The following is an 18,427-nucleotide window of genomic DNA, read 5'->3' on the forward strand; positions in this document are numbered from 1 at the left end:
TGAGTATATTGAAAACTGAGGTTGATAGATTTTTCAGCACTGAGGGAATCAAGGAATATGGAGAGAGGACTCAAAGGTTCAACAATGACCTTATTGAATGGTTGAGCGAGCTCAAGGGGCCATATTTCTTACATATTGTGCCCAATTCAAGCAACTACATTTTAGGAAAGATGTGAAGGCTTTGGAGAGGATACAGAAGAGATTTACTAGAATGGTTCCACAGACAAGAGATTAAAATTACATTGATAGACTAGAGAAGCTATGGTTGTTCTCCTTAGAACAGATAAATCAAAGTAGGGATTTGATAGAAGTGTTTTAAGTCATTAAGGGTTCAAATAGAGTAAATAAGAAGAAATTGTTTCCAATGTCTGAAGGATCACTAACCAAAGACACTGATTTAAGATGGCAAAAGAAGCAGTGAGAACATGAGCAAAAGCTTTTACATAAGGAGCAAATAAAATTTGTAATGCACCGGCTGAAAAGGTGGTGGATGCATAGTCAATAGTAGCCTTCAAAAGGTAATTGGATAAATAATTGAAGGAGAAATAAATTGCAGGATTATTGAGAAGGGCAGGGGGTAGTGGGGAGCATATATAGCGGGACTAACCAGATTGCTCTTTGAAAGAGTCAGCAGACTGATGTGCTGAATGGGCTCCTTCTGTGCTAAGCTATTCTATGATTAGTCACTTTGGTAAATGGTTTTCATAACCCTTATGTGCTGGAGGAGGGTCACGCTCCCCAATAAATATTTATGCAATTACATAACCAAGGAGTAAAACAATAGTATCTCCTTATGGTCAAAACTGGATATTTATGTGCTCTGGATGTGCCCACACATGCCTCTCCAAATTTTCAATAGCAGGTCAACGAAACATTAAGATTAGACTGGTATGTATCGGCGTATTGCTTTAATTTTCACTGCAAATGAATATAAGGAGCAGCAGTTATGATCAGACTCACTTAATTTAATCATATCCATTTGGATCCTGTTAATTTTAAACTTTCTACTGACAATTGTCAACTGTTCTTCGATTTAAGGATGACATCTACTCAGGGTTGCAAGTTTCTGCCACGGATCTTCATGTAACTGAATAGGCTGATTTTATCTTTAGGCACTTGCGGCAAGGATGCCTCATGAGGTGTGGGATCCAGAGTGCAGGATTTACTTTCTTCTCTGTCCTTCCCTACTGTTGCTCTGTCTCATCAATAAGGTGTTAGGTCTCAAAGCATTATACAGCTTAATGGACAAGTTATTGCTATTCTGAGGGAGTGGCTGCTCCCAAGTATTACATCAAAGCTGCTGTACTTCAAGGAGAGCTTCTGAGTGTCTTTGAAGTTGTCCTCCCTGAAAGGTTGGCCTTTTAAGAGTTGAGAGAGCAGGACCTGGCAGGAGAGATGGTATTCAGTCATGCAGACGCAGTGGCCAGTCCATCAACATTGATTTTGTTTGTGATTCTGGTTTCAAGGAATGCCATTATGTTGTTTCTGATTAACACCAAGGTACCTTCTTCCTTCCATGTCATTTCTCAATAGATTACATAGCCAGTAGTATTTAACTACAATTCTGACCATCCACAGAAAACTCAGCAACCGGTATCAGGTACCTCTCAACAGAACCAATTTCATTTAGAATATAAATTTTGTTTTCATTTAGAATATGCTTTTACCATGGAAAACATCCCAGCAATTTAAGTAAACACACTTGGTGTGAGAGGCTAAGTGGTGACTGTATTTTCTCCAGTAACTCACATTGTGTCATTTGGGAATTTCCTTACAGGTTACCATGACTGTATGACATCAATAACTTCCTTTGGGAATATTTTTCAGTAAAGCCAGGGAACAGAAAGAGAAAATAGAAATGGGAATTCAAATTATGTTATTATATGATTATAAAAATTAAGCTAATTAAGTGTTTATGATGTCTAATCAATACGACTTTGAAATACATCAAGTAGGATTACAAAATGTCTTCCAGAATTATGAGAAACAAAAACTGTTCTTGTTATGACTTCACTCCAGCAGCTACCGTGCGCAACTTGGGGCCTATCACATGTCCACATCCGGCCTTGCCGCGAAGCCACGTGGCCCTGTGACACAAACGTCAGCCTCCACCCGTGCACACGCTACCAAACCGCCTCGCAGCCAATCACAAATCGCGAAATCTGAACTACAACAGGAAGCACCAATCAGCTGTCGTACTTCGTGAATCGTCACAATGCTTGTACTAAGTGTTATCGAGGCAACAAATGGGATACGGCCGGATTGTGCCGGTCACGATGGTAGCCAATGGGTTCTGGATGTGATCACTCCCCATTGTGCTGCTTATGAATAGTTTAACTTGGTGCGGCCGCCATTTTGTATCAGGAGAGGAGAGAGGACAGAAGTGTTGAGCTGTTGAGGGCAGTTTAGTATTGTTTTTCTCCTGATTTTGAGGAAGGACTTCCGTACCATGTGTAAATTTAGAGCATAGATACTTATTTATATTCAAAAGAAAGCCGTTCTTTTACTATTTAAGAGCTATCAGCGAACGCAAGTTTAAAATTAAAACGCAACGATGGCGGAAGACACGGCCAAGGCGGACGCCTGTAAAGAATACCAGTCGTCTCTCGAAGACCTAACTTTCAACAGCAAACCCCACATCAATAACCTGACCATCCTGGCCGAAGAGAACCTGAAGTACTCGCCGGAAATCGTCAAGTTAATCGAAGCACAAATAACCAAGGTTTTTAAAATCAGTTTTTTTTTTGTTTTTATTTTAAATTTTTTTTGAACTGAAAGAATTCGGAGTTTTCAAAAAAATAATTGAAAGTCTTTGTTCGATGGTCGGCTCAGTGATCCGCCGAGGCTTTTCTCTTCTCCCCCCCCCACCACCCACACCTTCTCTGTCGGTGTTGTAATGTTACTCAAGATGGCGGCGGGGCCCAGGGCTGGCGCACAAAGGCCGAGCTTCCTCTAACCGATCAGGCGCCGGCCCGACCCAACGCGTTGGCCGCGCCTCTAATATCCTAAAAAAAATTTTTTTATATTAAATCCCTCTTTTTAAATACTCTCCCGCGGAGATGTTAGTTGAGGGCCGTTTTAGATTTAGGTGTGAAGCGGACACCAGTGTATTATTTACAGCGAGTGAGGTTTCTGAATCCCCGCCCCGGAGCTACTCCTTTCTCACTCATTCCGGCCCCAGTGGCTTCTTGCAGTTGAGACGCAAGATCCGCGACATTGTGCGAAAAAAAGCTGCACCCACACCCAGACCGCAGGAGACGCCATGTTGGGTGTTATAATTACTAAGTGGTTCATGAAACCTCTGTTAAGCTTCGCGTGCTTAAATCGGATATTTCTAGTGTAGACATACACTAATTTATGTAGTTTAAATTTTGGAATCCCCGGAGAGACTAATGCAAATTGCTGCCCCATTTAAATATTTGCGATCCGTTTTATTCGTCATTAGTTAAGTGGCTCACGTTTTCTTGCTTGCCTTTTAGTTTGAATATATTTCTAACGTAAATTGAGATTAATTGAATATAAACAATAGTGTAGTTGGGGTTTGACTTTGTAACTGGGACAGAGCGAGTTTAAGTTTCTTTTTTTAAAATAATAGATGCGTTTAGTTTTTTATTTAACGTGTTCTAAATGGTGGTTAACTGTTTCAATGATTGGTTCTTTGAAAAAATGTTAATAAAGAAAATGAAATACGTTCTTTTGTCTTATTTCTTTCACAGACTTACAAGGTTTTCATTATAGTGTTTCATTGATTTTCTTTCAAAAGCAAATTTATCACAAAACTGAATGCTTATGGTGAGATGAGGACTTGTATGTATTTTAGGAAGGAAGCATGACACAATTCTGTGGATCTGAAAAGTTGCAGCTTGACCATTGAAACTAAAAGATGCCTGAGAAGATTCAATTTCTGAACTGATACTCAGCTTTTATAGAGGGATTGGTTTTCCATATTTGCCCATGGGTTTAGTTTCAGATTCCTGGCGAGTTCTAGACACATCCATTCTATTGATGCCTTGAAATCAACAACATAATCAGAAAAATCCAATCCCAGTAACTGCTAGGGGTTCAGTTGTTTTGCTCTAAATCTGCAATGATTTGCTCTGACTAACTTGGAGCATAGCAGAGCCAGCATAGGAAGTGTAATTTCGACAACATGCCACTCCTTTAGAATTGTTCACAATTTTTTCTGCTTTAATTTGAATTTGTTTAATTGGTTGTGCAAAATTGGACATTTTAGCTACTTTTTAATTTCCATCCAAGAGATTTTTCTTCAATTTTTTTTATATGATCAAGTAAGTTTGTGGTGATAACAGTCATCAATTTGGATTTTGTTTCATAACTATATTTGCTAAATTTTTCAGGGGGTGGAATTTGCAGTTGAAACAATTATTTCGTCCGAGATCAAGCATTCTTGATTGGTCCTTGATGTGTTTTTGGACCAAGTTGCCATTAATAGTGCTTTTACACAACAGGTTTGCATTGGTAAACATTTGTACTGCAAGTCCAGCATTTGGACCTGTAATACCTCAAGCAGTCGTGAGATTACCTTAGGTTGGGTCATAATTTCATTTTTGTGCTAAGCATGTTTAGCATCAGGCAAAACCACAAGGCATGTTAGGAATTATCAGCTGAAATTTAGATTTTTGCTATGATACCTTGGCCCACTTCCAAGTGTTCAGTTTTGTTGATCTCTGTTGAAAGTGTTCTTGATTTTTAAGCAGAGGTTGCTGAACCAAGTTGGGTGCTGCAACTGTTGCTTGTGCTGTTGCAAACTACTTCACTAATGTGATGTTTCTGGTCCTGGTGATTTAAAATTACACTGGTGGCCATCTTCACCTGGCAATGGCTTAATGACCTTGACCTTAATTTTGTCCTTAATGATCCAACTGCCATTCCTGGCTTAGTTTTGAAAATGAAAGTGTTTGACCAATCCCCTAATGGTTATGAAACTTAATTTTAGTAATCACTATTCTATGGTGCCCATAGCTCATGTAACATTCTCACTTATTTTCAGTTAATTCTAACTCATAGAATTAATATTTGTGGCATTCTTGTTTTTTGATTATTTTATCACTAAGGAAAAAGTCGTATCTGTTAAAGTCTGCATCACTGAAGATGCATAAATAGTATGCTTAAATAAGTTCCTTCAGTATATCATTGGAATAGGAACCGGGCTCAGAAGAGGTGAATGGTATGACGTTGTCCTCTAAGCATAGAACCCTATAGCAATCTTTTATATATTCATTCTCAATATATTAACATCTTAAATAAATTAAAGTCGCTACTTTCATTTTTATGTTGGGCAACATCTCAGCTTTTACCAGTTGAAAAATATTGCCAATTATTGTGGATAAACATGATCCTTTTTTGGAGCAGGAGGTATGTGCCACTCCCCACACCCATTGTTTTTGACATGTACATATTCCTGCTTCATGCACTTGAATTTCTCCTGATATTTCTTCCATTTGACTCCTCATAGATTGTGGAGCTAATATCTCAACTGACTGCTATAGTTCCAGAAATCTTGGAGTTGAAAGGACAATAAACAATTGCTGAAATTGGCATTTCCCTTCCTAACAGCACTGTGGGTGTACCTACACCACATGGACTGCAGTGGTTCAAAAAGGCAGCTCACCTCCACCTTCTCGAGGACAATTATTGATGGGCAACAGATGCTGGCCTAGCCAGTGACGCCCTCATCCCATGAAAGATTAAATTTTAAAAGTTTCCTGTTGGATAAAGAGATTCTTAATTGCAGATCACTTGTAGCGCATACCAGTATTGCCACAAATTTGGCATCTGATCATGATAATACATAAATTCATGCATTAAATGGGACATTGATTGCAAATGCCAAATAGTTTTGGTGCCTGATTCATATTTCAGGCGTTATCTGGTGCTTCCTTAGTGTGCGCTTCATGGATGTGCTGAAAATCATTTTTAATTAAATAAATGAAACAGCGAAACATTAGTTTTATTAACCAAGCATTGCCTGACCAGTTAAATATTTAAAGAAATGATTCAATAACTAAGGACCTCTTTGTAATTTACAGAGGGGGGAATTGGTGAAGGTTGTGAGGTGCTTGCTAGTTCTAAACATTTTCAAGATGCATTACATTTGCGTATAATCATGCATGCTTGATCTCTACTCCAGAGACTTAACCATTCCAAAGTAAATTTGATTGGGGGAAAGTTACATGTGACTGGCTGCATGACATTTTAAGCAAAAAATGCATTTGCAGTAATTCCAATAATATGTCATAGCTGCCATAATGCAGCTAGACTGGACTCATGGAAGGAATTTTTGTATTTTGTTCACGAGCAGTTAACACCACAATAGCCTCATCGAAGCAAGTTCTATAATAAACTTTTCAAAGCTGAAATTGGACTTGGCCTGAATGGATTTCCAGGAGCAGTGATAATCTAGCTGTAGGGACCTTAAGCATGCTTTGTAAATATTTGCTACATTTGCAGCATATTGCTGCATGTTTTATATTTACAACCCAAGATGTGGTCATTATGGTGTTTAAATTGCAAGGTCAGCAAACCCATTGAACCTTAAGCGTGCACATATATTTCTGGACACCATATGAAATAAAAAGCACGTAATTCGTAATCGTGTAATGGAAATATTCAAATAATGCATAATTTAAATTTTGAAAGGGATGGAATTACAAAAGATGTTGGAGGTTGCTCATGTGCATTGTTAAAAAAGTCAGTTACACTCAGTACTACAGAATTCTATTGGTCTTTGTTCACTCCACATTTGCAATGCCACATGCTGTCTTCAAGAAAGCCATGGACTGCAGTGGGGAAAATATTAAATGGCGTCTTCCATAGTGAATGAATTAACTGTCAATTCTTTTTGCTTTTGATGTAAAGATAAGGTAAATGAGATTTTGAAGTTGCTTTATTATATACCTTGTGGTTCCATGGATTTTTTTTCTCAAAAGGTGTAATGTGTTCAGCTTACACCTACAGATGTAAACTTAATGAAGTTTCGAATCATGAGTCATATTGTTGCTTTTATCATAAGGCATCTTGGTGTAAGGAATTTAAGCTAAAGGTGATCAAATGCAGTGCATTTAAAATTAAATCGTTGAGTTGGAATGGACGTAGGCTAGCCTGGAACATCACCAACATTACTTATGTAAACAAGACTGAAAAATGCAAGAAGAATAATGTCAAAGATGTGGTTCTGGACTGTTAACCAGCATTATTATCCTGCAGCCCCTCTCCAATGTCAAGTATTCAATAAGCAATACTATTTTGGACTGAGGTCAGCATCAGATGGTCAACTTCCAAAATTCACTTAACAGCCAACAAAATGAAAGTTCAACTATACAGTTGCACAACTGTTCCCTGGCTATATGAATCTGTAGGCTGATGTACATTGATGTACCTCTACATTGGCCAGAAAACAGTGTAGTAACTTCAGAACTGAAAGATTCAAGCTACCACTTTTATGATTCCACAAATCCAGCGGTGTTTAATTAGCAATGTTCTGTTGCTATTACATGAAGATTATCTAGCCCACCGTACCGTCAAAATGTACAGATAAATGTGAATATCCTTGTGCACTGCTGTTTATTTTATAAATAGCTCAATTAATGAATGGTGTTTTTTTGGGTATTTGCAATATTTTGCAGCTAATCAAAATTACATGTGCAAGTTGTGTAATCCTGGTGTATAACTTTGATGGAGAATTTGTTGGCACAGACAAGCGATAAGGTTATTTTGCAGAGTACTTTGCCTTTACTTTTAGGATGGATGTCATATATGCTTTCTGCATTTGTGTTGCAGGTGGTCACCTTTCATTGAAGTATTTGCATGCTTTGTTTATCAAATCAATTAAACATTTTAATGTTAATCTGCATTTTTTAAAAATGCAAAGAATAAGACTGTTAGACATCCTTTTTATTTTTTGTGGAAGGGAATTGTGTGTGCAGAACTCAATTGAAAGAAACCTGGTTTTAACAGAACTGAATTAACATACACAAAAAGTGTCTACTGGTGTTCCACTCTCCTTACAGTAGCAGACCATAGTCCTTCAGGACTTGATGGGAATGAAGACCAGCAAGGTTCCAGATTTGACTTCTGGCCTATGCTGATACAGTGGCCTTGAATAGTTCTGTTCCAGTTGACCTCATCATTCTTGCACTAAGTAGGAAGAACAACCAGAACATGTTGGAAAATGTGAATTGGACAGGATTGGTGATGGCAATGATGCTGCCATGTAGTTGAATCATTTGCCAACATAAGGTTAATGAATTGACCTTTTGGGTGAAAATGGAGTTAATGTCTTCAGGACAAGGAGGAAGTATGCAAAAGATCAAAGGGATGTCAAACATTTGTTTTTCTTTCACTTGCAATTCTAAATTCAATTTGAAGGGAGAGAAACTTAGAGGAAAACTAACTGCGTATTTGCATGAAAGTAATTGGGTATCAAATGGGTGCATTAAGAAATGGTTGTTTTGTCGCTCACTGAATGAAGCTAGTAAAAATGTCCAGTTATGGAGTACCTTTGCTACTGATGGTACTTTTCTTCATCTACTTCTTGTGACAAAACTCAAAATTACTTTTTTATAGAATTTATATCGCATTAGAATTAATTGGAAATATTAATGCATTGTTTAAATTCAAGCATAGTGTATATTGATATTTTATGTTGACTGTGCCTCATGGAGGGTGATTAATATTAGCAAGCTAAATTGTAGAATTGCTGATATTTCGGTGGAGCGTCGATTTCAAAAATTTGATTAATCCTAGAATATATCCTTTTAAGGAAATGGCTGCTTTGCAAGTAACTGCAAAGAAGATAGACACCACAATAGCTTGAGCTCAGTCCTTTGGGTGTGAAAGCACAAATTTCAAATTATGTAAATTGAAAATCAGATTTTACTTGGGTTTGGTTTTATCTAGAAAAGTAATTTCCATCGATAATTAATCATGCAACTGATTACTGCTGTATTCTCAAATGAAGAATGGCTGCCGTATTGCATTGAAACCCTTCAGCCATCATGTTCCTGATGCTCTTAAGAACATGGAAGATCTGCTTTGAAGCACCACAGGTGGATGTAAACCATAATAGGCATGAATGTGTATTATAGATATAGCTTTCAGTCACTTGAGACTTCTGATTGAAAGATTCTGTTAAGTATTTGTCAATGACCAAAATCCTGATGTTGTTTGCACAGACGCTGTCAAGTAACTGAATTGGTGTACTTTTATTTAAGGAATTGCAAGATTAGAGGACAGTTTTGCAAACAAGTCCTCGAATAAAATGTTTCATGTCATTACAATTTAAAAAGAATTGCCTTAACCTGTTTGCTTTTCTCTGTTTTGCTAATGTTCTGAGTTTTCCTATTGCTGCAGGCCCCAGCTTCAGAGAAGCTCCCAGTAATGTACCTCATGGATTCCATTGTGAAGAATGTTGGAGGAAGCTATATTTCACTGTTTGCTCAAAACTTAAGTCCTATATTTTCTAGTGTTTTTGAAAAGGTATCTATAATTTTGTCACTGTGAATATTTTTTTTGCAAACATTGTACTTAAATGTTTTGATAACTAGATATCACTGAATGTACTAGTAGAAGAAATGCACATTTATTTATGGAGTTGTGACGTAGGTGAGATTCGGCGGTGATGTTTTTCAGCCCTTTTGAACCGAACCTGATGCTGGATGGAAAACAAGAGTCTGTTCTAACATCACTACTCTTGCCTAGATTGTTCCGACTTTAACAATGAAAGTGTGAATGGAATTTATTTCCTTGCCTGTCCCCCTCCCACCCAGCCAAGACGCATAATAACATTCTGTCTGTGCTGCAATAGTTTGTTCGAAAAGTTAAAGCATGTTGAACTGGGTTAATATTGCATTTTACATTGGATAGAATTAAGTTAATCTTGAACAATGATCCTGCTGACTGCTTATGGTTGCATTGGTTGATCAGCTATGAAGTTGTAAATATCTTGGCTGAAGTGACTTAGTTTGCTCATTTGACCGAATAATTATTGACAATCGAAATATTGGAGCCTGTAGTTAAATTAGTATATATAGTTCTGTGAAACAGGACCCACTTCAGCTAGCCTTAATTGAACCTACGTAAATATTATTATTTATACTCAGAATGGATTATACCAATCCCACTTTTCATCTACCCCTATTGTTTAGATGAACTATAACATATACATAAAAATATGCATTAGTTTGAAGGATCCAGCACATAATGGTTGCCACTTGAATTTCATCTAAGGTTGCACCTTTTTTGATCAATTTTATTTGGGTAAATAGTTTTAATTTGTGACAGATCTAGCTTTACATTTTTTGGTAAATTTCAGGGTTTTTAAAAGAAAGCTTGTACTGCCTGATTATGAGTAAAAATTGAGTTACTTTAACATAGTGGACAGTATTTGGAAACAATGCTTGTATGGATATTCCCATTGGTTTGTACAGAAAACTACTAAATTAAGTTTTCAATTAAGTATGACATCAATTTCTAATGATGCATGGAATCAAAGCTTAATTGTGTTTGTTGCACCCACATGTCTCATTTGAGATAACTGGGGTCAGCAGAACGTTCCAAAATTAACTTAAACATACTTAATGTCCTGCATGTATGCTGAGTTCTACATGTTTTCATAAGTGCAAAGGATTTGCATCTTGAATACAATAGGCAAATGATGGTCTGAGACAATCTTCATTGTTTCGTTGATACCATTGCCAATGGCCAGTGACTAAAATCAGCATGTTGGAATGGCTAATGTTAACCTACATGTGCAATTCCATAGTGCAACATTTGAGCACCAACTTGACTTTTATTCTGTGTTGCCCAATATTTTTCGTAACATTTGAAATTTGCATCATAGAAACTAAACTTTAGTGTGCTTCAAGTGCAACATGCATGTAGTGTTAGATCCTTGTTTAATTGGTTTTGATTGTGTAAAAATGGTTAGGTCTCAAATGCCAATTTCTTCTAATTATGCTTTTTAGTTGGAGATATCAGACTTCAGCCCAATTTTTATATACTTGATTTTTCAAGTAAAATGCAATATTTTTTGTAACTACAAGTGATGTGAAGAATCAGCAGAAATGCATTACAATGTTGATTTGTACATAATAAAATATTGAATAATTTGAAGTAAGCAATAAAAATGACAGTGCAGTGGAAATATAGACATAACAATTACCAAATAATTGGAGTGAAGAGAACACTGTTTGAAAAGGTCACAGAATTGAGACATCAGCCAATTGCATCTCTCTGCATATATATAGTTGGGTGTTTTAAAGTGAGTTTGCAGTTCTCACTGAAATCATTATGCACATTATTACAATTGTTGTAACTAGGGAATTAAATTATTCCCTGTTTTGGAAACCTAGCATTAGAATCCAGGACTCTCCAGGCACATACTGAACAACAGGATGCGATAAAGCATCCTGTTCTGATATAGCTCCAACCTGCTTCTGCACTAGCATAACCATTTTCCCATTTCTCTCACTAACTATTCTCAGGGGCCTTGAGTAGGATTGACATTTCATGCTGAATTAGGGTTTTGTGGAGTTGAGACTGTCCCAACTTATTTCACAGGTTCGTTGTACAGTAGAAGAAACTTTAGCCCCATCAGTCTCAGCTGGATTTGAACTCCAGCCCCAGAGACAAAAGACCAGGGTCTAAACCCATCACACCATCCAGTTCTCTGCTGTTCTCTTTCCAGGCTGTTTAGTCAAGATCTGATTAAATCCACTTGACCAATAGTTGAATTCAAGTACAATAGAAAATAGCCCTGGTGAGTGACAATGTGTCATAATATGCTGGATTTTAGTCCTGGCTGTACAAACTTAGTTTTCTCATTACAAATAAGCATTTCAAATTAAGCTCTTCATACTTTGCAGTGTTGTATCCTAGGCATTCCTCTCTTCTGTGATCACAAGGAAACTGTACTTTGGGTAACCTTGTACTCCAACTGAAAACTTGGTTAAGATAGCAAAGTCAGTTAAACTAACTTGCCTGAGAAAGATAAAACTGGAGTGCAATTGCTTCATAAATGCACATGGATCATTACAAACAATGATGGAGGCAATTGTTCAGTTATCAAGTACCTACAATTAAATATGGAATTTCAAGTGTAACTTTCAATTGTTGGAATAGAGCTAATCATTTAGTAGGATCTAGCAGGAAAGCCCATATTTTCTTTGGTTTTGAAATTTGTCAAAGCAAATTTTAAATCTATGCTTCCTCTTGTAATGAATAGATGTATTAATTCAGGATCTGCATATATAGGTATGTTTGTAAGAGTATATAAAAGATGTTTAACATGCATAAAGCTGGATAATTGTTTTGTTCTTAGGTGGATGAGAGCACTAGAAAAAGTTTGTTTAAATTGCGCTCTACATGGGATGAAATGTTTCAACTGACGAAACTTTATGCCTTAGACGTCAAAGTCAACAAACTAGATCCTGCATGGCCTATTAAGCCTTTACCACCAAATGTGAATAGTTCAAGCATTCATGTAAATCCCAAGTTTTTAAACCGATCGGTAAGTATTACAGGAATCTCACCTCTAACATAAGGAACGTGTGCAGCTTGTGTTACTCATCCAAGTTGAATTAATGTGGTTGCCAAAATTAAACTTCATGAGTGTAAATAAAGACAATTTGCAAAATGTTGTGGTGCTTCTCTTATTTGGCATTTCTTTTTGTAGCAGTTTCCTTGGAGAATTGTAGAATACCCTGGTCATAACTTCACTTTCTCCTTACTCGTAGCTTGAAGAACCTACCACCTCAAGTTCCACAGTTGCTCCTGTTAACTCAGCTAAACAAAACATTGCTGACTCTCAGAAAAACGTAACACAGGAGCAAGAGCAGTTTATAAGACAACAGCTGTTAGCAAAACAAAAACAGTTACTTGAGTTGCAACAGAAGAAGTTGGAGCTGGAATTAGAGCAGACGAAGGCACAGCTGGTAAGTTAAAAGTACTAATCACTAAATGTCATTATGTTGTAGGCAATTTCTGTAGTGCTTAACATGTTGAGGTCAGGTGTGATGGAGTTATCCATTACCCTTGGTAAGATTTTATTTCAGATACCATGAAATTTTAATCGTGATAAACTATTAATAACATTTGCATACAATACCATTACTTTTGTGAGAGGAGCAAAATTGAGGCCCAGAAACTGGCAGGGTTGCTTTTCTGATTCAGCTGCAACCATTTAAGTTCCATTTGTAATTTCCCCTGGCCTGAAGTTATGCAGTTGCAGGGGTACTGGCAGACCTATACTACCTGTAAAAGGAGCATTCTTCATCTAAGCTCAGACTGCGTGGGCATGTTATTTAATAGTGGAGGACATCACAGACAACTCAACCAGTGTTAATTTTCCAGCAGCAGCCACCTATCAGGAACCAGGGATGCTGGAAGACCTTTTCCTTCTCCAGCCTGGGTCTCTGAGTCAGTGACCACATAGTAATAGTCTCCCAGGCTGAAACAAGCTAACTCCATCACTGGGACCTTTGCGCAATTGAACAATGAAAGATCACACTGGAGGGGGTTGTATTTACTCACTAAGATGCATTATATTGAGCGTTTAAGATCAATAATACAGACATAATCAATCCTGTAGCAGTATTGTAAGTATGGTGAAACCAAATTTACAGTAGTGGCATAAATATTTGCTACAATATGGATAACTGAGATCATGACTAACAAGGAGCAGTAGGCCATTTGGCCCCCCGAACCTGCTCCACTAATACGATCATGGCTGATCTGATAGTAACCTCAGATCTGCATCCCACCTACCCTCAATAACCTATAATCCCCCTATCTTACCAAGGATCTATCCACCTTTGCCTTAAAAATATTCAAAGACTGTGCTTCCACCATCTTTTCAAGAAGAGAGTTTCAAAGACTCACAAGCCTCGGAAAAATTTTTGCCTCATCTCCATTATAAATGGGTGACCCCCTATCTTTAAACAGTAACCCCTAGTTCTGGATTCTCGCACAAGACAAAACATCATCTCATCCACCCTGTCAAGACCCCTTTGGACCTTCTGTTTCAATCAAATCACCTCTTGCTCTGCTAAACTCCAGTGGATACAAGCCTAGACTGTCCAACCTTTCCTCGTAAGGCAACAGCATGCCCATTCCAGATATTAGTCTGGTAAACCTCTGAACTGCATCCAATACATTTACATCCTTCAGGTGACCAATACTGCACACAGTACTCCAGATGTGGTCTCACTGGTGCTCTGTATAACTGAAGCATAACCTCCCTTTTCTTGTATTCAGTTCATTCTGTTAGCATTTCTAATTACTTGATGTACCTGCATATTTGCCTTTTATGATTTATGCACTAAGACACCCAGATCCCTCTGCATGTCAGAGCTTTGCAATCTCTCTCCATTTAGATAATATGCTGCTTTTCTTCCCGCCAAAATGGACAATTTCACATTTTCTGACACACTCCATTTTCCAGACCTTTTGCCAGCTCAACCTATCTATATCTTATGTTTAAATTTGCACGGCACCAAAATTTACCAGTAACAAGGCAATAATCTTTATCAGCCGGTGTTGAACCACATAATGGCCTATGAGGACTGGCTGGTAGCGAACAATTCTCATCTTGTCCATAAGAACCCTATAAGGTTGTAATGTGCTTTGACTGCATTTGCAGTTATATTTGCATATATGGAGCATCACATCAGGGAAGGATCCTTAGTTGACTTGTTTGTTCTAAGCTGACTAATAGATGGGGTTCCATCCCCAAGCGGCATAGACTTTAGGCATGGAGGAGGGATAACATTGTAAAACATTCAAGGATATGGATGAAAATACAGATTGCGAATGCATCTTTGGATGTACATGAATGGCCTGGGGAATGATCCCTCCTTGTGGGGAGGTGTTTGCTCAGTTCTACTCCCATGGTCAGGGCAGTTAAGATTATAACATAAGGGGGCCACAGAAGAAACCTTGCCATTGTTTGTAAAGTGCTGAAGCAAGGTGTATTGCGTCATTCACATCTATGAACTTTCCTGAAGGCACGTGACCATTTTAATTAAACATGGGTTTTATGCATTAAATCCACTGTTTTTACCTACTTCCAGTTCTGAAGAAAAGTCATATTTGACTCAAAACGTTAATTCTGTTTCTCTTTCCACAGATGCTGCCAGGCCTGCTGAGTATTTCCAGCGCTTTGTTTTTTATTTCATTTGAGGCTTATTGGATGCTCCAGGTGTTGGGATGGTTTCTGGTGATGTCCCCAACTGATGTTCTGTTGGGAGTTAAAATGCACGACATTACTTCTTGAAGCCTGACACCAGTTTCTCAAAACTAGATATTAGAACTAATTCATGACTCCGTCATGGAGCTTTTTCAGTGCAAAGAAGACCCTAAAGCAATTGATTATACATAATGAAAGAGGCTGTTAACTTCCAAGATTTGGGTTTATTTTTCTCCTTATTGAATATTACTTATGCCTTTAAGACCACAGTTCCATGGTTGCTGCATCTAGAAGTGTTAACACTGCAGTTCAAGGACTGTTGGATTAGGGACCTTTTGAGTAGGTAAATGCACAAACTCCTGTTCACTGATGTAATTGTAGAGGTTACATCAGTTTGGGGGGAAAAAAAAAACAATACTAAATAACACCAAGGGTGGCATAAAGGAGATATGCAAGATGATTATCTTGGTGCAGATCATCCAGATCAGGACTTGTTAGATCAGAATAATTGAGAACCAAATGTGAAAAAATTAAAATTTTCTTTTCCTTGGGACTTGAGAGATGTTGGTACAAAAGTATTTATTGCCCATATCTAGTTTTCCTGAAATGGTTGTGAACTGCCTTCTGAATGGGCTCAATGGTGATGAAGTGTTACAGGTTATTTTTTATTCTTGGGATGATTATTGATGGCAAAGGGGACATTTATTGCCCTTAATGTGTTGAACTGCTACAGTGCATGTGGTGTAGGTATACCTACAGTGCTGTTTGGGAGGGGTTCTAGATTTTAGCCTAGCAACAGAAGGAATAGCAATAAACTTCCAAGACTGAATGGCATGAGAGACTTGGAGGAGAACTTGCAGCTGTTGGTGTTCCTATGCATTGCTGTTCTTGTCCTTTTAGGTGGTAGACGTTGAGGGTTTGGAAGGTGCAGTCTAAGGAGCCTTGGCAAGTTGCTGCACTGTATCTTGTATATGGTGTACACTGTTGCCACTATGCTGGCTTTGGAGGAAATGAATGTTTAAGGGGTGCCAATCAAGTTGGCTGCTTTGCTCTGCATGATGTTGAGCTTCTTGAGTATTATTGGAGCTGCACTCGCCCAGGCAATTGGAGAATATTCCATCACACCCCTGACTTGTGTCATGTAGATGGTGGACAGGCTTTGGGGATTTGGGAGATGAGTTACCGCAGAATTCCCAGCTGCTGACCTGCTGTAGCCACAATATCAATAGTAAACTCCAGGATGTTGATAGTATTGCAGCTTAATGTCATGGGAAGATGGTTAGATTCTTCTTGTAGATTGTCATTGCGTGGCACTTAAATGGGAAGTAACATTCTTGCCACACATCAGTCTGAGCCTGAATATTGAGGCACTGCTGCACGTGGCCGCAGACTGCTTTGGTGTCAGACCTATTATGACTAGTACTAAACACTCAATCATCAGTGAGCATCCCCATTCCTGACATGATGTCAAGAAGGTCATCGGAGCAACTGAAGCTTGTTGAGCCTAGGACACTACCTTGAGGCAGTCCTGCATTGATGTTCTGGACTGAGATGATTGTCCTCTCACAACCACAACCATCTTGACTCCAACAAGTGGACTGTTACCACCCTATCCACCGCCCCGATTACCATTGACTCTAGTTCTGCTAGGGCTCCTTGGTACCTCACTCCCATCAAATGCTGCATTATGTTAAGGGCAGTCACTCATAGCCTCTGGAATTCAGTTCTTGTCCATGTTTGGATCAAGGCTGTAATCGGGTCTGGAGCTGAGTGGCTGCAAGAGAACCCATACTGAGCATTGATAAGCAGATTATTGGCGAGTACATGCCATTTGATGGCACTATTGACAACACCTTCCAATGCTTTGCTGGAGAGGAGACTGATGAGCTATTAATTAGCTGGATTAGATTTGTCCTGCGTTTTCTGGGCAGGACATACTTGGGCAATTTTACATAATTGTCTGCAGATGCCTGTGTGTAGCTGTTCTGGAACAGTTTTGCGAAGGATGTAGCCAGTTCTGAAGCAAGTTCTGGCAAGTTGACAAGGCTGCAGTCATTATGTGCCCCTAATTTCCATGATAGCAATTTGTTTATAACTTAAGCTGGCACTTCAGAGGGCATTAAGAGTGGGTTAGCCACATTGATGAAGAAGTGACATTTCCTCCCTTGTCAGGCAGTTAGTGAGCCAGTTGGATGTTTAATTGACAACCCTCCTTTCATGGTAACCTTTGCTGGTGCAATCGTATAGACTGCCACATATATTAAATTCAGTTTCACAGCTTGCACTGGAATTGGGAATACTCAATCACAGGGTTGCTAGTCCTTTACTACTAGGCTACTTAAACAATATAAATAATATGGGGTAATATGTGACTTGGTGAATGGTATTCTTGCCCTTAGTTCAGTTAGAAGCACTAATACAATTCAACCTGATTTTTTAAATTATTGTTTTATTAATAACCTGTTTGCAGCAAGGGCTCCTTTTTTGTTCATATTTAGCAGGTTGGCTGATGAAAGCTTTTGCTATAGAAGTAACAGTAATTGAGGTTCTTATGAAGAGTCTTGTGTTTGTGACCAGTCAATTGAAATCCTGACACAAGAAATCATCTTTGGAGGAGTTTGTCAGGACGGGACTGGATATTTCTGTCTTCACTGGGCGCAATCCAAGCAGTAGGCAGCATAATATTCTCTATGCAAGGGACTTTATTTAACTACTGCTGATAACATAAACGGGGTTTCTCAGATGGTATCTACAAAATAGCAACCTGAAAGAATGTTTATACTTTTAAAACTAAATTCCTCCTTACACTGTCAAATTGACCATCTCACAGTAAAGCGCATTTGAAATGTAAATGCCTTGGTGCAAGTGCATTTGGAGAAACCTAAACATGTCTTGTGAAATGCTTGCCCAAAAGCTATGTGGTTCCTGGCCACATTGATCATTGTGCAAGTTTATATTATATTAACAGTGCAGATAAAATTAATCCTTTTCCATAATCTGCTTTATGGTATCAACATTGCAGATTCAGCAGTAAGTGGCAGGGTGGGGCAACACAAGGCAAAGCAGACTCCTCCTTTTGGCAAAGAACTATATGCAAGTCCTGGAATGAAAGCTTCTTTAGAGCAAGGAAGAGGGGAAAAAACTTTGACTGCCCCAGTGCAAAATTCTGAGTCTGGGTTGGTCCCTTGCTTGGAATTATGACTAATTCATATTGTATGTGGA

The 18,427-nt window shown here is 38.3% G+C and overlaps 1 protein-coding gene across 1 annotated transcript in view; it reads left to right on the forward strand.

The window, feature by feature from the left end:
* Window positions 1-2,353: 2,353 nt before the first annotated feature.
* Window positions 2,354-18,427, forward strand: part of pcf11 (PCF11 cleavage and polyadenylation factor subunit) — a 40,934-nt gene continuing 24,860 nt past the window's right edge. Inside the window, exons 1-4 of the mRNA XM_041199758.1 lie at window positions 2,354-2,722; window positions 9,373-9,498; window positions 12,341-12,529; window positions 12,756-12,953. Of these exons, the coding sequence (XP_041055692.1) occupies window positions 2,555-2,722; window positions 9,373-9,498; window positions 12,341-12,529; window positions 12,756-12,953 (681 nt within the window). The 5' untranslated portion in view covers window positions 2,354-2,554. The remainder of the gene's footprint in view (window positions 2,723-9,372; window positions 9,499-12,340; window positions 12,530-12,755; window positions 12,954-18,427) is intronic.

The sequence above is a fragment of the Carcharodon carcharias genome, chromosome 11, assembly GCF_017639515.1.
Source record: "Carcharodon carcharias isolate sCarCar2 chromosome 11, sCarCar2.pri, whole genome shotgun sequence".
Lineage (NCBI taxonomy): Eukaryota > Metazoa > Chordata > Chondrichthyes > Lamniformes > Lamnidae > Carcharodon > Carcharodon carcharias.